The sequence below is a fragment of the Diabrotica undecimpunctata genome, chromosome 6 (genome assembly GCF_040954645.1).
Source record: "Diabrotica undecimpunctata isolate CICGRU chromosome 6, icDiaUnde3, whole genome shotgun sequence".
NCBI classification, from domain to species: Eukaryota; Metazoa; Arthropoda; class Insecta; order Coleoptera; family Chrysomelidae; genus Diabrotica; species Diabrotica undecimpunctata.
Window position 1 is genome coordinate 12,782,803 of NC_092808.1, and position 25,030 is coordinate 12,807,832.

The following is a 25,030-nucleotide window of genomic DNA, read 5'->3' on the forward strand; positions in this document are numbered from 1 at the left end:
GTCAAGAAATGGTAGAGAATTATCTACCTCTTCCTCAACTGTAAATTGTATATGTTGATTATGATTGTTGAAAATGTTGACTGTTTTATGAATTTTGTGTTTAGGAAGTGCCAAAACAAAAAAGTGCAATTGTTTATACAATCACTGAGAACATCATAGCTACTTGGAACATGACATAGCTACTTAGAATGGATGAAAGACTAGATCCCATAGTACCACCAAAAATTTTTTTATAAAAGACACCATTGAACATAAATATATTAACTTTGATCAGATAAAAGGCATACATCGAGCACAGTTTAATTAAATCTTGCCCAAGTACTTTCGATCCCTAGATCATCTTCAGGGGCATTTCGTCAATTGCGGCCTATCCGACAAGAACAAAATGTCATAAACATATAAATGTACATCACACTACACTACAAAAGGACAAACAAACACTTTAAAATTACTTAAGAAAGGCTACATTACTTGCAGAAGCCGGAGACAGAATGAATTTTGTTCTTGTCGGATAGGCCGCAATTGACGAAATGCCCCTGAAGATGATCTAGGGATCGAAAGTACTTGGGCAAGATTTAATTAAACTGTGCTCGATATATGCCTTTTATCTGATCAAAGTTCATTTATTCGAGCATTCAACCTTATATTTATAAATATATTAGAATCAAAAACAAAGTTGATAAGTGTTTTGAAATGTAATAAGTCAATATTAGTATATTGCTAAATCTCATTCCAATGTTTTTCAACACTACTTATGATTAAATCTAAAGGTAAATTGGTAAAAAGAGATGTTACATCAAAACTAACTAAAACATAATTCTGTGGTAATTGGAAATTATTAATGAAAGAACTAAAATCAAATGAATCTTTAATGTAAAAATTGTTGTTTATATTATAAGCATTAGTTAAGATGTCAGTGAGGAGATGTGCTATTGGTCCATTAGGAGGGCATAAAGATGAAATAATTGGTCTCATACATAAAGTTGGTTTATGTATTTTAGGTAGAGCATAAAACCGTGGAGCAATAGAATTATAAATTTTGAGCTCTTTTGCTTTTTTATTATCAATAAATTTCTTTCTGTTTAATTTAGATACTAGACATTTTGCTTTTTGTTGCAAACAGGACTCCTTCTAAGTGTAGTGTAATACTTAGTATCATTTAAGAGTTCTCCAGTTTTTTGTAGGTAATCCTCTTTATACATTACAACAGTTACGTTACCTTTATCGCTTTTGACAAAGTTGACTTTTCGACAATGGAAAAATTTTTCTTTTTGCTGATGATACCAGTATTACCTTGAGGAACTCTAATATTGCAACTCTTCGTGCAATAACTTCTGATCTACTTAAAATAAAAACCTGGTCCGACTCTAATTTACTCTCTTTTAACGTGGATAAGACAGTAGCATTATTCTATAAAGAAGCTCTTTAACATTTGCTTCTTAATAACAAAAAGATCCGTATCGTTGATTCTGTAAAATTTCTTGGTATTTTTATATACAGCAACGTTAAATGGTTCCTCTATATCGATTTGTTAAGTAAGAAACTAGCCTTAGCCTGCTATGCAATAAGATCTGTTTCGAAGGAAATTAATTTAGCATCTTCCAAAATAACATATTTTTCTTTGTTCGAGTCTCATCTTCGATATGGCCTTCCTTTTTTGGGGTTCTAATACAGCTGCCCAATCTGATGTTATTCTTAAATTACAAAAAAGAGCAATACGGTATCCTTTTAGCCCCAGTAGAATAACACATCAGAAGATCGTGCGTGGACAACACATTTACCCTTCAACAAGTAATTGAAAAACGAACAGCTCGAAACCTCCCTACGCATCTGGTATTTATAGATCTGGAGAAGGCTTATGATACAGTTCCTTTAAAACTCTTATTTAGTGTCTTGACGAAAACGGACCTTAGTAAAACATATCTAAAAGCAATACTGAACATCTATAAATGTCCTCAAAGCACTGTAAAAACAGGAAATACTTTCTCAAGGGTATTTACAGTAACGAAAGGCTTGAGACAAGGATGTTGTCTTTCCCCCACCCTATTCAAAATATATATCCAAGAAGCACTGCACCAGTGGAGACAAAAATGTGCGGGAATGGGGTTGAAGCTAAACAACCATTATCTGACAACGCTGTTCTTTGCAGATGATCAAGTACTAATTGCAAGCTGTGAAGAAGATGCAGATTATATGCTTAGAAAGCTTAAAGATGAATACGAAAAATGGGGGATGAGTATGAATATGTCTAAAACAGAATATATGCGAATAGGCAGTGAAGACGAAGACCCGGATTTGGAAATTAGACAAATGAAAAGGTGCTACGAATACAAATATTTGGGAAGTATTATCTGCAGTAAAGGAACAACGGAACGAGATATAGACTATAGAGTGCAACAAGGCAGGAAGAGTGTTCAAATTCTGAATTCGATACTTTGGTCCAACAAAGATAAAGAGAACTAAAATGACTATCTACAAAGTAATTGTAGAGCCCATTCTTACATATGGAGCAGAATGTTGGCAAATGACAATAAAAGGAAAGAAAAAAGTTGACACGGTTGAAATGGACTACCTAAGAAGAGCTTGCCGTATATCAAGAGTAGAACGTATACCTAATTCTGAAATTAGAAGAAAAACATACAACTTCTGAAAGAATAGAAACTAGACAGTTAATATGGTATGGACACGTACAGAGAATGGACGACAACAGATGGCCAAAAAGAGCTATGGAATACAATCCAAGTAATAGAAGGAAACGAGGAAGACCAGCCAAGTCTTGGATACAAGGTGTTATGGAAACCATGAAAGATAGAGCCATTGATGAAGACACCTGGAGAGATAGAAAAAGATGGCGATCGAAATGCGGGAAGCGGCAGAAGCTGTAGGATCCCCGCTTATATATATATAGAATAACACATTCCAGAAGCTACTTCAAAAATCACGGGATTTTACCTCTTTTCTTTGTATATATTCCAGAAACTGTTTGCTTAATTCGTAAACACCTACATGTTTTTCCAGCAAGACCTAATCATGACTACGCCACAGAAATTCAACCTTTGATGTGTATTTACCGATCCCGTCCACTGAGTCAGTAAAGAAATCTATATTATATTCGGCAAACAAATTATACAACCATCTCTCTTTGCCACTTAAATCTACAACTTCTTTCCTTAAGTTCCGTAAATTGACAAAAGCCTTTCTATCTGAAAGACCATATTATTCAGTGGAAGAGTTTCGTAATGAATAACTTAGAAATTACAGTAGGTACGTTTAGGTACAAGTTAAAGGTACGTTAAATTTTGCAATGGGTTGTGTATTTTTGTACCTTTTATTTTGTGATATTGACGATTTATGGAATTTTAGTAAATTTTAATTGTTATTGTTATATTTTTGATTTTGGAATCTTTGTCCATATAATTGTACAATTTTTAGTGACAATAAAGCATATTTCTATTCTACACTATTTTTCTATTTAACAGAACTAATTTCCGTGTTGTTAAGAGGTATTAATTAATCATTAGTATTAGGTTTATAAAACTTCAACTATTTTACTAATTAAGCCTGTTCTGTTAAGTTCGTTTTTAAACCTTATATTTCATTACTATTTAAATGGGAATAAGCCACAATTAAAGGTTAAAGTACGTTTATTGACGTTTCAATTTCCACTCTAAAAAAATTTAAAAAAAACAAAATTTGTTTAATTTACTAATGTTTGTATTTTGAGAACGATTTCCGAAGTGGAAATTGAAACGTCAATAAACGTACTTTAACCTTTAATTGTGGCTTATTCCCATTTAAATAGTAATTACTTTAAAATGTCACAAGAAAATAGCTTCAGAACTTATATTTCATATATCACTTGAGAGCACTTGAAGAAAAATTATATTGGCATAAACTCAAAATATCTAAGAATTCTTCAGGAAAAACGATAAATCTAATATAACAACTTTTAGAACTACATGCAAATACATTTTTTGTCTAAGCTTCTTTTATAGTTTTGGCGTTGCTTTACAGTTAATTATGATAAAGTGTCTATCTCGAGATTTGATTAATTGAATCTTTTGAGAAATAATTTCTCAAATTATTTGAAAGAAGTTATCTAATAATAATTATTAACAAACTTAGACAGCCCTAAATACAAGGTATGTACGGACTCCTATAGAAAGCAACAAGAATAACAAAGGCATCATCAGCTGCACCCCTCCAGATCGATCCTGTAGGGTGAAAAGTGAGTAAAGTGGGTAATGAAACGGTTTAATTTCCGACATGCGAAAAGTAGGCCGAACGTTATCCATCCTTATTGTTAAAGATGGTTTAATTAACAAAAATTTTGATAAAAATACAGTACACTGTACTGAGGATTACACGTTATATTCTACATAGGAATACTTATTGTGTAAAATATTCTGTGAGTGATAAACAATTTTAGGGTTTTTTCAATTGTTTAGATAGTTCAATAATTAACAAGAAAGTTCAATTAACCCAGCAAAACCTGACCCCCTTTGAAATTAAATTGAAATAAGTATCTAGGAAAATTTCACTTCTTTCAGGAACACATTCTAAACCCATCCTTTTTGTAACAGAAGTGCCTAAAGGCATATTAGTACCCCATTAGTTTTTCCTCTCATATAGTTCAAACTTAACGCAGTATCCATTAGGAGTATTTAAACATCATCATCATCATCATCAATGGCACTACAACTCTTCGTGAGTCTTTGCCGCGTTTACTATTGCCTTCCATGTTTGTCGGTCCTGTAATTCCCATTGTCGCACTTCCATTTTTTCTAGATCTTCTTTGACTGCATCTTTCCACCTTTTTCTAGGTCGACCTATAGACCTTCTTCCCTCTGGCCTTTCCCAGAACACATTGTTTATAAGGCGATTGTCGTTACTGCGTATCACATGCCCTGCCCATCTGAGTCTATTGGCCTTTATATATCTGATAAGATTTTCTTTTCCGAATAGAGACTCTAGCTCATTATTGTATCTCGCCATAGTATCTGCCTTCGTTTGTCACGCTGTCTCTGCAAGGGCCATATATCATTCGAAGAATTTTACGTTCCCACACCAGCAATTTATTTATTTCTCTTTTTGTTAGCGTCCATGTTTCGCTTCCATACGCGACTGTTGGTCGTATTATGGTCTTATATATCCGGATTTTTGTACCTCGTGAAAGAAATTTTGACTTCATTGTATGTTGCATTGCAAAGAAAGATCTGTTTCCTGCCATTATTCTCGTTTCAACTTCTCGCTCTAATTTGTTGTCATTTGTGATTGTTGCTCCTAGATATTTAAATTCTTTAACCACTTCGAAGTTGTGATCATTTATAGTAATGTTTTGCCTTATTCGCCGTCGTTCTTGTTTTGAGACGACCATGTATTTTGTTTTGTCTTCATTTATTTTTAGACCGATGTTTAATGCAGCTTCTTCAAAGCTCAAGAAAATATCCTTAATTTCTAATGTTGATTGTGCTACTGCGTCTACGTCATCGGCAAAGGCTAGTATGATTTTTGCTCCCCGAGCAGTTATGTCTGGTTTGATTTTTGGATATATTTTTCGCATGACATATTCTAACGCCAGATTAAACAACAATGGGGACAACGGGTCTCCCTGCCTCAGTCCAGAATTTACGCAGAAAGCATTTGATATTTCTCCCCCTATTTTAACTTGTGCAAAAGAGTTACTTACACACATTTGTGTTACCGCAGCTAGTTTCTTGGGTACGCCGAGCTCGATCATTGCCTTCCATAATGTTGCACGATTAATTGAATCATAAGCCTGTTTGAAGTCTATAAAAATTCCCAATACTTTTCAAGCATTTGTCTTATTGTAAATATTTGATCAATAGTCGATCTGCCAGGCCTGAAACCACACTGGTAGTAACCAACTATTTCTTCGGCGTATGGTACTAATCTTTTTAATAAAGATTAAAGAGTATTTAAACACCAAAACTTAAACCCAAATCGAATGGACTTTTCTCTAATAAATTGTTTGAAATGATGACGACCGTAATAGGATGCAATCGCCTCATCCAGAGACCATACAGTAGGAACAGGTTTGCCTATAATTGACTTTGATGACATATGCTTCAAAACGGGTCTTACTTTTCTGCATTTATCCTGTGGATCAGTTTCTTTTTATCATTAAAATGAAGATATTTAAAAATCACCAGAAACCGATCACGAGACATAAACACAGCCAGGTTGTAGGTGTCAGCCGATTTCTCCAAATACATTCTTCGATTTGGAAGTTTCACATATCCAGACAGCAACAAAATAGCCAAAAATTTATAGAACTCTTCAGGAGCAATTGTAAAAATTCAATTCCATTTTTATAATTCGCATATTTTCGGGACTCTTCGCAAATTTGTTGAACAAATTCCAATGGACAGAACAGCTTAAAAAAATAAATTGTTTTAAAAAGTTTATTTTTTGTTTTCAAATTAGAATCCTCTGGCAACTTTTCTTCAAAGTGCAAGAGTTTCCACGAACATCTTGTTTTTTCGTTCTTTACTGATCTTGTTCTCATTTTTAAAATTGAGGTTTCCAAATTCAATTCCATACTTTCACGGTCGTGTGTAATTATTTTTATCTGAAAGCATTCTGCTAGTAGACCAAGGTCCAATAAATTCACACTATTAGTATTCACCAAATTTTCTTCCTCCGGAAATTTCATCGACATCCGTGTCTTCGTCCTTTTCAGGGGGAAACAATGTAATGTCTGGAAATTGTGCACCGGCAAGTTCATCGTCACTATCGGACTCTTCCAGACACTATTAGCTCTTAGCTATTAGCTCTTCGGTAGTAAGTGGACCCCTAAAAAAACCAATATAAAACTACAAACATAAGTAAACTAATGGTCATAAAATCCTAACGTATGAATTTTCATACGCTTTATTTTGGAATTCCCTCGGTAACACATAGTGATTCTGTATAAATACCACTAGATACAAACAGTTGTGCAATATAACATCTAAGTGAAAAAATAAACAAAGAATCTGACTAAAAACATAACAACTTATTAATATTTTTTAATGAAGTCATTGCAATCTCCCTGGACATAGAAAGCGCTTTCGACTCTATACCGATTTCTGTGATACTAAACAAACTAAACCAGAACAAGCTATCCAGTAATATATATTCGTTTATAAAAAATTTTCTCACAAAGCGATTCTTTAAAGTCATTACTAATGGCAAAACTTCCTCACGACACACAACCATAAACGGTGTCCCACAATTGTCTGTCCTAAGCAGCACACTATTTCTACTTAGTATTATACATTCATAAACGACCCTGTACAATATGGAATATATGCTGACGACATAATATTATTCTGTCATGGAAAGGTCACATCCAGCACAAATACTTTACTACAAAACACGCTAAGTAAAATAAACAACTGGGCCAGTCAATATGGCCTTAACTTCTTCCATCCAAATCCAAAGTTATTCATTTTACCAGAAGACAAAACACGCAATTTCCAATCATTATCCTGAGTGGAAAAATTTTCTTCAAGTAGTAGACCAAATAAAGCTTCTTCCTGGCCTCCGCCTACCTCTTGGTTGCCATTCAAGAATTTGTCTTGGTATTCTATTCTCCGGCATTCTCCTTACGTGTCCGTACCGTCTGAGTTGTGTCGTTTTGATGTCATCAACAATATTATGTGTAACCCCCATGATTTCTCGGACTCTCTCGTTTGTTATTCTGTCGCGTCTGGAGATTCCCACCAAGCGGCGCCAGAAGTCCATTTCTGTTGCCCTAAGCATTTTCTCTGTTCTGTCTTTTAGGGGCCACACTTCGCATCCATATGTTGTGATACTTTTTATTATGATATTGTATATTCTTCTTTTATTTTCTTTTATCCCACAGTACGCTGTTCAGTAAGGCTATGCCTTTCCTTCCCTGTGTATTTCGTTACTTAAAGGCTGCATCTAATTTTCCATCCTCAGTGATCTTTACTCCTAGGTATTTGTAGTCATCACATAGTATATAGTGAGTAGTAAGTAAATCACTACTACGTTCACTAAATTTAGTCTAAAATACTTCAGTTCCAAATACTTGCTAGAGTTTCAGCAAATCCCACAAAGCCCACAATAAACCTCATCTGTAATAGACAATTACCAGTTACTAATAATCCTATAATGGTACCGTCCAGTATACAGATATTAATTCCTTATTTAGATATCAATCTGTTGTCGACCAGCCCTTTCACGGTCCCTCAAACTCCTCCATGGATATGTAAACTTCCAAATTTCATTATCGAATTATCCAAATATAATAAGGATGAAATGCCACCTTCCATTATCAAACAAAGATTCTATGAAATACTACATCAATGCAACTTCGATAAGATCCTTTACTCAGATGCATCTAAGACTGAAGAAGGTGTTGGCTGTACTGTTACAACGACTACAACCACCGTCAACTTGTTTCGAAGCAATTGCAGGATTTATACTGCTGAACTATATGGAATACTACAAGCAGTGAAAACTCCACTTAATGATGATAAAACTATAGCAATCTGTACGGACTCTCTGTCCTCCATGCAATCCATAAGAAACGTACATTCTATTCACCCAATAGTTCAAGAAATTCAGAGTATATGTAATCGTCGTCAAACTTATGGAATTACAGTAACAATATTGTGGGTCTCATCACACGTTGGTATTCCAGGTCACGAAAAAGCTGATCAAGCAGCAAAACAAGCATGTTCTCTCAACGTAACAACAGACATTCAAACATCATCAGATCTAAAAAGAACACTCAAACATAAAATAATGGACCTTTGGAATGATCATTGAGAAAGAAGCAATATCAAGTTAAGCGTTCTACAACCAAACATTTTCTACCACCAGCTACCACCAATGAAAAGAAAGGACAAATCTATCATTCGAAGATTGAGAATAGAGCACACACACCTCACACATGGACACCTAACGAATTCCAGTAATCAGATTTTGTGCCAGTACTGCAACACCACGACTTCCGTAACACATGTACTTCTTGACTGTCAACACTACCTAGCGGCCAGAAGAAAATACAATCTTGGTAACAATCTAAAAGACATACTTGTCTCAAACAGCAGCAACTATGAAAATGTATTAAACCTTTTAAAAAACGGAAAGTTATACAATTTAATTTAAAACAAATGTAAAGTATTAACCATGTAAACATGAATGTAAATTGTATCTGTGTCAATGACCATTAGCTGTGGAAACACATATTTTCGAAATAAAAAAAAATATTTTTGTATAAAGACTTACCTCCTCTCCCACTTTTGACCGAATTTACTTGCGTCATTTTGTTTTGCTTTAGAAGCCATATTTTAACTAAATACACAAAATATGGTAAAATGTAAAAACCACACGTTGTTTATTTGATATTTGACACAATAAACAGAAACCAGCGCCGTTTTTTCGCTGCACGGTTAAACTAAAATGGCATGTTTTGCGTATGAATAAATAGACAGAAGGTTTTGAGGGGTTAAGAAAAATATTGGGGCAAATAAAGAAACCAAATTCAAATGTATAAAATAACTTGTGTCAAAAATGACACACAAAAACATGTCAAAAATGTGTCACAAATATTTAAAAAAATATTCCGAGACTCTACTGGTACAGACAGCAATTACTCCTTCAGCGGAAGACAAATGTTCTTAGTAACAAGAATAAAATTTTGTCATGCATCATACACAGCCCATTTGAACAAAATATGAATACTGGCAACCGATATATGCGAGGTATTCAACGAAAGAGCCGATCTTGATCACATATTCCTAAAATCACTCATAAGACCTAATGGAAAACCTAACAAAAATTGGTACTAAATTTACAACAAATATAATTTGCCTTCTAAACGATAGGAGGGAAGAAGTTTTACAATACTGCTATAGGTACTATAATGGTACTAGATGTAATACTAAAATTTACTAAAAATATAATCATGGTGACTTAAAAAAATGAAATAATAACATCAAATATGTATCCGTCTTATTACCCCATTTATCCAGTCCCAGATTGGGTGGAGGAGGGGTTTCTGGACCGAGTAGGAGCCTTTCAGTTCTGCACGTAAGACACACTGGGTGGGGAGTCACTATGGTTAACGAAATATTAGGAAATTATGACAAGCTATACAGCACAAAAAAAACGTAGAAACATCAAAAATGTAAGAAAAGAAGTAAAAATAACATCATAACAATGGAAAAAAGTAAAAACGAATGATGAATCTATAATACAAAATAATTTCATGAATATGATGATATTTACCTGTCTGCCCTGACTGAATCCGTCAATCAATCATAATAATTATTACAGATAATAATAATCCAATTGACATTGGATTGAGTAGACAATTGTTTGAACACTGTTTTTTTGCTAACTAAACACTCTAAAAATACCCAACAGTAAATAATGTGCAGCTTAATCGATATATTATGTATTCTTGGCTGCATGGATCCACTCCTAATGCCAGAACATTAAAAAAACTATATTTTTTATTTTATGAATCACAATAATATTTATTAAATTACAAAAATTAGATTGTAAAAAAATAAGGGGGTCTTTAATTAAGTGCCTCCTTTTTTAAATTTAAATAAAAAGCAAAATTGTGTGAGATATTTAAATTGTTCAAATATTTGCTGCGGTTTCGCTGGGTGACACGAATCCAAAATATCCAATTTTCTATAACTGTGGGGCATAAATCAGGCTAACTTCGACTTATGACATAGGTTACCTTGGCTTTGAGGACCTCTGTTGTTGGTGGCTTATTCTCATGTACTTGTGACTTAAAAAAATCCCCACAAGAAAGAGTCTAACGGGGTCAAATCGGATGATTTCGGTGGCCAAGACAATGTCCAATGTGACATGAGCTGTATGGCACGTACCGTTATCCTGCTGAAACTACATGTCGTTGGTATTTATATCATTCTGTGACCTATAACGCGCGCTCTTAACGGTAGTGACCCAGCTAACGTCATTCTTAAATAAATATGGAATGATTGATGAGTCTGCAAGCCAAAATCCACACCAAACAGTGACTTTTCGAGAGCATTGGACACTCATGGATCTTATCTAGAGTGGTGTAAACCCCAATTTGGAAATTTTGTTTGTTGGCCTATTTATGCAGTTAAACATTGGCTTCATCGTTGGGGATGATTTTTCAACGGAAATTAGGATTAGATTTGAACTGCTCCACAGCTCATTCTGCAAACACACGTCGGTTTCTATCGTTTTTCACCTTCGGCTCCAGTGTTAGTTGAATTTGAGCTATTTCTTAGTACTTGATGCGAGTTCCAAATATTCTGACCTATAATTACTACTTCTGTCGCTTCAGTCCTAATTCGTTTTCCACACTTCCTTCCTTTTATCAGCTACTCATCCCATGTTATAAAATTTTTAAAGTGAAGCTTCTATACTGGTGTTTTATTACGTTTTTTTCTCGGCAGTAAAATGCTTAGTTCTGGTTTTTCACATCGATTCACTACTCTCGATCAATTCGTTTCTAGTCATCATATATTATTTAGTTTATATCATAATTAAATTTACTATTAAATGATTAATTTATATTTTATTTTTAATATTTGCTCTGAGTTTGACAGGTTTCTTCTTCTTAGGGTGCCTGTCCGTTCCGAACGTTGGCGATCATTCTGGCTATGACGACTGTTGGTTGCTACACGGAATAGCTGTGTTGAGGTCTTTCTATACCATGCTCTCAGGTTAGCAAGCCAGTTTTTCCTGGGGCCGTTTTTCCTTCAATTTACTAGTTCAAGAGAACTATTTCACGAAAATGAACTAGTTCGCGAAAGAACTATTTGTAGGACCGAAATCAAAATCCAAACCTAACATAACTGGTTGCCAGATGTCTCGTCTCAATCATCACACAAGCTCGGCACCGGCCGCCCGTTTTCTTTGGTTTTCAGTCAGTCTTTCACTACCGTACAAGTAGTTCAGGTTCGGAACCATTTTTTCGATCGTATGTTTAGGTTTAAATGTTTTAAATTTATTTCTTAAATGTTTTGCAACTAACATTTTTCTTTATTTGCAAAAAATTATTAAGATTTGTTTTTTATTAACCGTTTTAAATATAAATATGGTTCACGTATGATTTATTTTTATATTTACGTTACGTATAGTTAAACTCATAGGTATCTATAATTAGGTTTTTCTAAAAGAACCTTTACAAAAAAATCAGTAAATTTTCTAGGAACATTAAATAACACATGTTCATTCTCACTTTTACATAAAATTATATTTTATGTAAATGCATCAATCATTTTAACCACAACTAAAAATTTTTATTTCAAAATTACAATACGAGAAACAACAAAGCATGGCAACGTCCAAGCCAATGCATGGGCATAAGATCCGAACCATTATGATATTAAGATAAGACTGTTTATGTTATTGTCACATTCATAAGAATTATTATCTGTTATCTGAGGCTAATCGGCATTTCTTTCATTCATTCATTATTTTCTTCTTTAGAAGTTGAGACAGAATTTATAATGGTCGCAGTGAACTAGTTCAATTAGTTCAGTTGAAAGAATCGTTCATTTGAACTATTTCGATGGTGAACTACACATCTCTAGTCCGAAGTACTGCAGCCTACGGCCCTTCGCGATGTTGATCAAATCCGCGGTTGTCTTCATCCTCCACAGTACTTCTTTATTGGTAACTTTGTCTGTCCATGGTATCTTCAGGATCCTTCTGTATAACCATAGCTCAAAAGCCTGAAGTTTTGATAGAGTTTCTCCGTACAAACGTGGTCAGGTTTGTCGTAAGTAAACCACGTATGCTTTGTTAATACGTTAATAGGTGGCGTTAGGAGCAAACATAATAATTTATTGAATTTGTTTAAAATATAAAAAACAAATAAATAATAAAATTACTTTATTTAATTTTAAATATATTATTTAAATTTAAACACTACTAAGAACAGTTCAAACTCTTTGAAAATTTCTTTTAATGCAGTTTTTGACGTACTGAAAAAATGTATCATAAACTTTAGCAAAACATAGTCGTTATGTTTGGTTTTTAAGAGGGGTGTAAGACTTTTAATAAATTGATAATTTTTCACAAGAACAGAGTTAATATAAAAAGAAAAACCATGGATGCCTGATTTTTCTAGCAAAATCTTATGATGTGCCGATTAAATAAAGTTAATTCCCTATTGAAAATTAGAGTTTATGGTACTGGAAAAGAGGGAAAAAATTTATCTATGTCGTTAGAAGATGGCCCTCTTGGAATAAAACTCAATCTGTTTCAGCATATACACAAATCGCAACGAAAATTGAAAAATATTCAGCTGGACTGATTTGAGTGACTAACCCTGTATAGTTAAGGTTTTATTACAGTACATTCGAGCATTACACCATTTTTTAATAATTTTATTACACAAAATGACGCATTTGCCAGTAATTAAATTAATAGAATTGTTTTCCTGCTTATAATACATATTGACCAATATAAGTCGTTATTCTGAAAGGTTTTTCTAGACGTACTCAAGAAAGCAACATTTTCTTTAAAAGTGAGACTCTACAGAAAATAATTTAATCAGACCATAAAGCTTTTAGCATAATTTCCAAAATTATCCAACTGCTATTGAATATTTAATAAGGGATAATGAACCTCTTACAGCTTCTAAAGAGTTAGGCATAAGAAGTTTCTTCTGCTTAGAATAAAGTGGCGATTTTATTTATCAGTTAAAAGTTAGAAACCACTTTTAAGCTATCTCCCGATATACTTCATTCTAAATGAGGATTTGTTTCTGTTTTATCATGAATTTTTCAATGTTAACAAGTTTTATTTATGGTATACTTTAACTTAAATGAGTTGGTATACATAGAAAGCCACTGGTGGCACAAATCTTTTTGTATTTAGGCGACCTACACGAGCGTACTTTAGACAATTCAAAGAGGATTAAAGTTTTTTGGACGTTTAGTGTATTTACATCGAATTCGCCTAGATAAGATTTCAAAAATGAGACGATCTCTCCAGATGACCAATCTATATGGAAAATAACTAAAAAATTCAAGAAACCGATACTACCAATTCTTCCAATAAGAAAACCTGATAAAAATTGGGCGCAGACTGACAATGAAGAAGCTAATATATTTGCAGAATATATTGACTTCAAATTTAGGTCTTCTTCTTATGGTGCCTATCTGTTTCGGATGTTGGACACTAACATGGCTATTCTGACTTTGTTGACTGCTGCCCTGAAAAGTCCGGTAGTGGTTAAGTTAAACCATTTTCGCAGGTTATGCAGCCAGGATATTCTTCTTCGTCTTGGACTTCTTTTCCCATGCACTTTACCTAGAAGTATGGTCAGAGGTAGGTTATATGGTTGTTCATTGCGCATTATATGGCCCAGGTATTCTAGTTTGCGACGTTTTATGGTTACGACTAGTTCGCGCTCTTTACCCATTCTATGTGATAGTTCTTCGTTGGTAACTCTGTCTATCCAGGAAATTCTCAACATGCGTCTATAGCACCACATCTCAAATGCTTCGAGTCTCTTCAGTGATGCTTCAGTTAAGGTCCATGACTCCACGCCATATAAAAGAACGGAAAATACGTAGCAATTTAGTAAACGAACTTTTATTTCCAATTTTATATCGTGGCTGTTAAAGATTTTTTTCATTTTGCTGAAACCTGATCTTGCCTTCTCGATTCTTATCATAATTTCCGCCGATTGGCCCCACTGTTCATTTATGTTTGCATCCAGATAACAAAAGTTGGTGATTTGTGTTATAGGTTGTTGGTTAACTAGTAAGTGACCAGGTGCTATCCTATTTTTGCTTATAACCATGTATTTGGTTTTTTTTATGTTAAAATCAAGCCCAAACATGCTACTTACTTCTGCCACCCTGGAGACAAGTGTCTGCAGACCTTCAAGACTGTCTGCAAAATGACAGTATCATCAGCGTATCTTATGTTGTTCAATCGTTCAAATTTAGGTAAAAACATAAATGATGATGTAGTTAGCGAATATCTAGATGCACACTGCCAACTATAACCTCCAATAAAAGCATTCTCCCCATTCGAGGTTCGCAGAATAATAATGAGTAGCAACTCTCACAAACCCCAGAATACGATTCAATCGATGGGATAATCCTAAAACACCTACACAGGAAAACAGTTATCATGCTTACCATTATTTATAATATGATGCTAAAGTTAAACCATTTTTCAATCCAGTGGAAATATGCTCATATTAAAATGTTTAGAAAGCCAGCTAAATTACCTACAAAACCTTCTTCCTATCGTCCGATAAGCTTGTTACCATTGATGTCCAAGATCCTGCTAAATAGAATAAGCGAAACTGTACCATTCGAGAACATAATACCCGAACATCAGTTTGGTTTTCGTCTAAAATATTCAACAATCCAACACTGTCACAGAATAGTAAATAAAATCAAAAAAAGGTTGGAAGAAAACGCTATGTGTGCCTCAGTATTTCTCGATATTATAAAACTCATAAATAATGAGTTTTCAACCTATTACTCAATCCAGTCCGGAGTTTCTCAGGGAAGTATCCTCAGTCCCTTCCTGTACCTTATCTTTACTGCTGACATACCTATTAGAGATGACGTCACAGTGGCGAGTTGCCGATGATACAGCCGTTTTAGTTTCAAACAAAGACCCAGACATAGCAACTGAAAAACTGCAAATTTACTTGCGTACATTTACAACAAGAAGACGCATTTGTCCACAAGTTAGTCTAAACAATGCCCCTATTCCTGTTAGCGACGTTGTGAAATATCTTGGGTTGCATTTGGACCGAAAGCTCACCCGGAAGCAATACATTACCGCCAAAAAAACTCAGCTCAATATAAAATTAAAACAAATAAATTGGTTACTTGGCAGAAAGTCACAACTGTCATTGGTGAACGAAATACTGCTTTATAAAGCTATACTAAAACCAAGACGAACTTACGACGTAGGCCTTTGGGACTGTAGCATTTTTTTGTTTACTTAATTTGCTTTCTTTCTTGTTTAATGTCCACAACTGTTTTTTTATAGATACTTTACTGAAGCCGGTTTTTACTTATTTCCCTTTTTGTTTTTCCTCGTAGGCTTTGTTCGTTATATCCCTATACTTGCTCATCTCTTTCTTGTTTATGCCATGATTTATAGATTATTTAAATAATCTTATATACTAAAACGCTAAGCCCTTTTCTTGTCCACCACTTTACTCAAAAACCATATGAGATAATTAAAATATTTTTTCGGAATATTATTAGTATTACGTATGAGATTGTCAAGATATACTTTTGGTACAAAAATTCACTTCCGGTTTTGAGATGACCGGAAGTTAAAATTTACTTTAAGTTTTAGACCCCACAATGTATATATGGATCGAAAGGTCTCGTCGAGACGAATCTAACTATGTACTTCCGGTTGCGATCCGACACCGGAAGTGACCCGAAATGCGCATAAAACGTCAAGATAGAGCAAATCTGACACCGGATTCGTGATCAGCATGCAAAATTAACTGCTAAATGATATCCATGTCGACATTTGATGAACTAAAAATTGCATTCCGGTTTTGAGGTCGACTTCCATAATCACTTTTTTTTACTTGCATTATTATTGATGAATGTTATGTATATTCTTGCTTATATTGTTTGTATTAATCTCTTAATTTTTCTCGCAAAATAAAAATTTTATTTAAAAAACTCGATGTCAAGTTGGTCCACTAGTATATATTATTTCATTTTTAATATTTTTAGTTTTTGTTTGTTTCCCTTTTTTTTTTTCTTTAACTTCGTTAGCTCGATTAGGAACGACGCTTCTCTCAACTTTTGTTTTGACTTTGTTTTCAACCCCTAGATGTACCATCATAAATATTATCATATCAAACTCTAGATTTTATAAAAACTACTAAACTTTTTAACCAAACTTAATTTTCCAAAAAATATTTTTTTCAACCCTGATATTTTCCAAAGTGTCAGATTTTGCAAGCTCAGTGGAAACAAATAGTTTTTCTTGATATTTTTATTAAACTATACTCAATATTTTTTAGTATTATCAACCAAGGCCTGATCTTCCTAAAGAATTGAACGAATGGTTGGCTTTTGTACAAGAACACAAACAAGATTTTAAGGCCATAAAGAATATTGTTAAAAGACGTAATCGAGAACAAAATTATTATGACGAAATTGAAGAAGCACAAAACCACAAGGTAATAAAGAGAATTCATTTTTATTTTTTTAATAATGTATGAATTAATTGTTGATATTATTATTTTTTCCATAGCTAATGTTATCACTTTAACCGCAAGGGTAGATAAAGTGACACTTTAACAGCAAGACTAGATAAAATGTTTTAACTTTTTTTTATTGAATAAAATTTACAAATTCAAACACATTAAGGATTAAAAACAACTGAAATTTTACAATTAACATTATTAGAAATATCTATTTTTGGAGGATCACAACTTGTACTCGTTTGCTTAAACACGTGATTCGAGGTACTGAAGTGATTTTCTGGTCCGCCAAGCGTACACTTGGATACAGCAATATTATTGCTTATTGACTCTTAAGAACGACGGAAACAATGCTCCGTGTACATTTCTGAATTTGCAAGTTTCAAAAAATCTACAATCTTCTTGGGGATATTATATTTAGTGTTAATCCCCACCGGTTGAGTAGTCCACTTTTGCTGTCGGTAATTTACAAAAAACTTACTGTGAGGTACGTTTTTGGGGCGCAAGGCAATATACTTTGTCACAATTTCCAAAAAACTCAGTCCACTTTTCTTGTCAGTAATACAAAACGACCACATTTTCTGTCGTCCACGTTAAACACTTCTAACTTGTACAATTCATCGGACGTAGTCGCTCCATGCACACCAAAAATAGCAATAACCTTGATCAACAAATAGACGTCATCAGGAGCTTCTATCAGAAATTTAATAATGTCATCTGACTCCAGGATTTTTGGACTTTTCAGCTTTGTATCCTCCACTCAGGTTTTTTAGTAAGGTGGTTAACTTGCTGAATTTAGAAATGTCACAATTTTCATTCACCAACAACGTACGCTTCAGCATCGAATAATACGACCATAACGACGATGGCATCGCTTTCTTCGACTTTTCAGAAAAATACGCCAGAAGTGTTTTTTCACTCACGCCATTGATATTCTTAATGCTTTTCCACTTTTTAAAAGTCTGGTATTCTTTCTCATACATCATCCTAGATTTTTGTGGCAACAATAAACTTTCTGCTTCCAACGCTGCATTTTCTACATCTGATGGCAGGTTTTCCTTTTCTTGTGTCAATTCTTTTCCGTCCATTTCGTATTTATTCACTTTATACACAAAACGCAACAATATTCTCCGCAAAAACCAAAACGTAAATTTTCTTTGAAATTCTATTTTTCACCTGAACTTAAAGTCTTGCTATATAAAAAAATGTTGTATTGCACACGACGATAAAATCGCATTATCTTCTCGAGCATAATTAGCGTCTCGACTGACGTCTCGACGCTAAAAAACGCTCTCAAAGATTAAGTACAATTTCATCGTCTTGTACAATAAATAACTATTATATTAAAAAAAATTTATTCTGCTTCCAGAGCCTGAAAAGTGAGGTCAATGCTCTGTCATTATTATTAAAAATAAATATACAAAGGAATGTGCATAAAAAGGTAAAACAAGCAGCTAGTTTTTAAAACTCCAACACAGCTAGCAAACTGCAAGATCAGCAGGGAAACATCATCACAGATAAAAATCAAGAAATATGAATATGGGCCAAATACATACAAGAACTCTTTGATAATAATAGGTCCGAACAACCTCCATCCTACATATGTAATGACCACTTACCAATTACATCAGATGAAGTGGAAAAAGCAATATCACAACTAAAAGATGGCAAAGCTCCTGGACCTGACAACGCATACGCGGAACTCATAAAGCTATTTAACACCGATGGTACTCAACCACTAACAAAAATAGTCAATGAAATATATTGAAACAGAGTAACACCAAGATCATGGCTGAAGTCAACGTTTATTGCTCTACCAAAGAAAACAACAGATATAAAAACTCTATAACCTCACTTAAAACTTACCCTGGAGCAGACGTTAAGTCAGACCACAATCCGTTAGCTGCTGACGTGATAATAAAATCAAAAAGAATTGAACAACAACCAAAAATTAATGTAAGAATGTTAAAAAACGAAGAAATAAAAAACGAATTAAAAAATAATGTGAATGTTAATATTTTGTCAGTTAATTAAATATATTAACTGACAACAAACAAATTATGGACGTAAATAAAAAGTAGTACAATATAAAAAACACATTACTGAAACCACCTCAAGAAAGTTTGATACAACATAGGTCAGAGGCTAAAAAACAGTGGATGACAGAAGAAATACTATTACAGATAGAAGAAAGGAGGAAATATAAAGAACAAGATCTGCAGAAGTATAAAGAAATACAACGAATAATTAAGGAAAAAATTAAAACAGCTAAGGAAATCTATTTGATGAAACAATGTAAAGAGATAGAAGAACTAGAAACAAAATATGATATGAGAAATACTCACAAAAAAAATAAGAGAAGTGACTGGTATGGGTCGAAATACTCAGCAAGGGCACATAAAAGACAAAAAAGGAGTACTACTAATATATTTACCAGAGAAATTAAGACTACAAATATGCCATCAAAAACTCTTAAGACAATAAGGCAGCTGGATTAGATGAAATACCAGTAGAACTGTTAAAGCTAGTGGAAGAGGATAACTTGGAAGTATTGGCAGATTTATTCAACACGGTGTACGATACGGGAATAATACTACAAGAGTGGCTAAAGTCAGCATTTATAACCATCCCTAAAAAACAAGCAGCAAAAGAGTGCTCTGATTATCGAACACTGCATGAGTCATGCTTTAAAAGTACTTCTAAAAGTAATACATAGGAGAATATACGAAAGGCTAGAAGAGGATATTAGCGAGAAGCAGTTCGGGTTCCGAAATGGAATGGGTACTCGAGAAGAATTTGCCATCAACATATTGATTCAGCGATGTCGGAATGTAAGCGTTGATCTACACTTGTGCTTTGTTGACTACGAAAAAGCTTTCGATAAAGTAAGACATGAAAAACTAATATCAATACTTATGAACAAGCGCATTGACAGTAAAATTATAAATATAGTGCAAACATTATATTGGAACCAAAGTGCCATAGTTTAAATTGATGGGCAACACTCAGAAGAAATGAAGATCTGTAGATGAGTTAGACAGGGATGTGTTTTATCGTCACTTTTGTTTAACTTATATTCTAAAAAAATTTTCCAAAACACGCTCAATAATATCAAAGCGGGAGTTACCGTTAACGGAAAATTAATTAACAACTTACGGTATGCAGACGACACTGTGATCATAGCAACGAGCATAGAAGATCTACAACATCTTATCGAAAGCCCTAATATGAATAGTGTTGAGATGGGAGTTACTATAAACGCTAAAAAAACGAAGTATATGCTAATTACAAAAAGACAACAAAATATACATCACCTATTGACAATCAATGGTAACGTGATAGAACAAGTAGAAAAATATCAGTACTGAAACTTTGATCAATGAAACCAATGATCATACTGCAGAAATAAACAGGCGAATAGAGATTGCCAGATCAGCATTTATACGATTGAAGCTACTCCTAACGTGCAAAAATCTAAATTTGGAGATCAGACTACGTACCATTTGCTGTTATATATTTTCAATATTATTATATGGAGCTGAGACTTGGACATTAAAAAAACGCAATTTAAAAAGAATCGAGGCTTTAGAACTCTGGTTATACTGCAGAGTATTAAAAATATCATGGACTGATAGAATTATAAATAAAGAAGTACTGGAATGGGTTGGTAAAGAAACAGAACTAATCACCACTATACAAACCAGAAAACTGGAATACCTAGGCCACGTGATGAGGGGACCAGGTGAGAGGATATACAGGGAAAGATTCAAGGAAGAAGATTTGTTGGCGAAGGCAGAACTCATAGTTGAAGAATCCACGTGATTGGTATCAATGCAGATCGAATGTATTTGTTTAGAACAGCAAGTTAAAAAAAACCTCCGTAAGGAGACGGTACTCTAAGAAGAAGAAAGAAAACAAAATCAGTATCCCGCAATGATTGCCGGGCCATCAGCTTAATGAGCCACATTTTAAAGTTATTTGTAAAAATTATACATCAAAGGATATATAGACTATGAGAAGAAGAAATCAGCCGTACACAGTTTGGTTTTGGGAACGCAATAAGAGATGCACTCTTTAGCATTCAAGTGCTATTTCAACGATGTAGAGATGTGAATTGCGATATTTATGCATGCTTTATTGACTAAAATAAAGCATGTGATACAGTAAAACACGACAAGCTGATGGAGATATTAACAAATATAGGAATAAACACCTGTGATCTAAGAAATATTAGCAATCTATATAGTCCTGTTTGTGCTTATATTTGATCTTCTTACGATTAGTTCAAATACTAGGTTGAATAAATTCGTTAATAGCGGATCCCCTTGTTTTAAACCTCTATTCACCGTGAACTGTCTTGAAAAGCTTCCTTCCATTATTACCCTATTCATCGTGTTCCTAAGCGTCATTCTCACTATAAGTAGTAATGGCAAATGTAGAACAGAATTGAAATATTGCACTGTTTTTTTAATAATTTTAACTTTTTTCTTTCAGCTTTTATCCTACGATGAAGAACAATACATAGATGAAGCTCCACATAATGACATTTACCCCCACTTCAACCAGGAACTTAACAAAAACGCCCCATCAAACCTAGGTACGACTAATCATAAACAACGAAACAACAAAAAATTAAATAAGGTCAAAAGCTCTCACAAATCAAGTAGAGCAAGAAGACATTCTTCCAAGGAACATTTTTTTGAAAGTCAAAAAATTCCTGTAGTTGAACCAAATGGTAAAAACGGTGAAATACACCGATTCGATAAAAAATTTCCAGAAAGATATCAGCAAGACAATCAGGATAAATATAATAAGAGAGAAATACAAATAAATGTGTTAAAAGATGGCAAGCTTATAAAATCAATCCAAGAAAATGAAAAGGATTCAAAATCTTTAGTATTTAATATTGAAGCTGTAAACGATGACAAAAATAGTATTGAACAAAACAGCAAAAATTTCAAATTGCCAAAATCACTCCTCAATATTAGTCCTTTTCAAAGAAGTTTACATTCTGATAGTAAAGAATTATTTAACAAAGACCACGAGAATGTTTTAAACTACAACAATCTTTTTAGCGTTAATGAAAAACTAAATACAGATAGAAACATTGCTGACAAGACTTTAAAAGACAATGCACTCTTTTACCAAGTTACGGAGCCAAATTCTCACTCAATAATTCATCAGCCTCTTCATCCATTCTTTCAGTCAAATATCTCCAACTTTATCACACCTCAAAATGTTCAAGAAAAACAAAATCAATTTTATGGCAATAAATTTAAAGACATGAGCAAATTCTGGACTGCTTCAGAAAAAGATCGGCTACAAAAAGGTATAGAATTTGCTCAAGATAATCCGAATTTGAAGAATGGTGTTCAAGATAATGGGTTTGAATCTGCCAAAAGTATCGTTGTTGAAGACAGTCCAAATAAGGATTCAAGTGTAGAAAAGGGACCGCAACAACTTTCATTAAAACGAAATTCAGACTATAAAGATGGTTCTATACTAGGTTTAGATAATTATGTTAATAATGCAGCTTCTGAAAATGTAAATGAAATGCTTAATAAGAACTTGAACATTATTGAACATCCTGATAAAAACGTTCGTCATAAAGAAAACATAGATGTAACTGTAAGTTTTTTTAACGATACTGAAAAAAATCAAAATGTTGACAATACGAAACCGACAGATTCAAATACTGAAGTAGTTCTTGATAATGAAGATATGAGTAAGGAAAATGAAAATAATAATAATCATAATATAAATTTAAATGTTACTAATATTTATAAAACAGATGAAAAGAATCGTATGAATATAAAAGTTTCCACTGATAAAGAAGTTATTGAAAATAACGATAAAACTAACAACATTAATTTAGACAAAGAAAATTTAGAGATGATACCTAATACTGTAGAAACGAATATAAACAATAAAAGTACATTAAGCGATACAGCACTCAACATTGTTGAAACTAACAACAATGGACAAGTACAACAAAATAAAAAGGAACCAGCACTTCCATCTCACTCAAATGTCCATACAGGGCATGAAAATATTAACAATCACATTGAAATTACCATAGTTGAACCAAAAGGAAATATTAAAACAGATGTTGAAAAGAATGAAGATATCGAGGAAAACACTAAAATAAATAGTAATAAAGATTTTAACATGGATGACGCTTTGCTGAAAATATCAACACCAGAAGATATTAATGATCTTAATATTCAAGAAATTAAAGATGAGCAAATGCCGCCATCTAAAGATTTGGAGCCGGAAAAAGCTATAGAAAAATCTAATGACATAGACGTAGACAAAGAAAATGATTTAGTGAATTGTGACATTGTCGGACGTCCCAACAATGACATGGACACACAATACCTCGATAACGAAAACATTCGCAAGAATTCACAAACGATTAAGGTAATTATCGATGACAATAAAAGTAATAATGGCAAGAATAATTTAGAAAACAATTTTCAGAAGCGATATTTTCATCATACTTACCACAAATTGAAAACAGCTCATTGTCAAGGTGACCAATGTGATTTAAATAAAAGATTAGCAAAAAAGAAATTTTTTAGAAGGAAAAAGCAGCCATATTCCAATTATATTAACAAAAAACGTGATTCATACAAACTAAGGCAACTAAAGTCTGCAGACTATGTTTATGACGCTGATATAGAAGAACCAATTGATGAGGAATATGTAAATGAAGAACATGCGACCTCTAAAAGAGAACATTTTATAGCAATCAATAAAAAAGGTGCTGTTGAAGGAGATTACGGCGATGAAGAAGATTCTATACCTTCTAAAAGTAACAAATTAAATCAAATAATCAAGAAAAGCGATAATGTTTTTGCTGATCCACGAACTGTATCATCACGTGATGAGGAGGATGACGGTGACTATTATGAAGAGGAAATTAGTTCTAAGAATGGGACAGTGAATGCCACCAAGAATGGTAAACTTGAAATCAAGGAACAAAATGAAAATTTTGGCAAAAGAAGACACCAGAAACCTAAGCCTCCGCCTAATACAAAGAAACAAAAACCACATCAAAAAGAAATAGATAATAAAAACAGAAACTATGTAAGGGAACCCAGATCCCAAGCAGATACAGAAAACATTGGGCAATCACAGAAACTTGTAAGAAAATCTCAAGAAAATTTTGAAAAAATTGCTTCGGCTAAGAAACAGGTGAAAAATAAATTCCCCCTATCGTCCAAAGGTTTTTTTACAAATAATAATATCAAAAGAAGCGATTCACTCGCGGATGTAGATAAATCCGGTTCTGCAGATTCGCCCAAAATTGATGTTGATGACCTAGCAAAATCTGCCTTGGGCCTTACTAACAGTGATCTGGAGAGAACTACTCTCTTTAATTTTAACGAAGTTCCTGGTGTTAGTGTGTCCAGTACCATGCCGCCTGAATCGGTTACTGAGGTATGTGAGGAAGTTACTCAAGTAAGCATCGGTAATATGTGTGAGAATGAGACTATTTTAGAAAAGCAGCATGTTATGACAACCATTTTGTCTATTATACCCGACGTTGAACATGAGATGGTAAGTAAACAAAATATTTTTTTTATTTAAAGACAGTCGCATTCATCTGATGGTTATTAGCGACGGATCTGTACAATTTAACAAGTATAGGGGAAACTTTCCCAGTACCGGCGGAGTGTGTTTCCAATAAAGTCCACTACATAGTAGCGATATGCGCTCTAGCATTAGAAGCTTTATGCCATTTAGGTTCACTGTGCAGGTGGCGATCATTTCGTGCTTCTTGTTTTAAGCTTCTAAACTGTGATGCCTGGTGAGTAC

General features: G+C 33.6%; 1 protein-coding gene across 2 annotated transcripts in view; it reads left to right on the plus strand.

Moving 5' to 3' along the window:
• The window catches only part of LOC140443138 (uncharacterized), a 100,216-nt gene that overhangs the window by 56,831 nt on the left and 18,355 nt on the right, over positions 1-25,030 (plus strand). For both annotated transcript variants that reach the window (XM_072534225.1, XM_072534226.1), the window contains exons 3-4: positions 17,027-17,185; positions 21,704-24,772. In XM_072534225.1, coding sequence (XP_072390326.1) covers positions 17,027-17,185; positions 21,704-24,772 — 3,228 coding nt within the window. The remainder of the gene's footprint in view (positions 1-17,026; positions 17,186-21,703; positions 24,773-25,030) is intronic.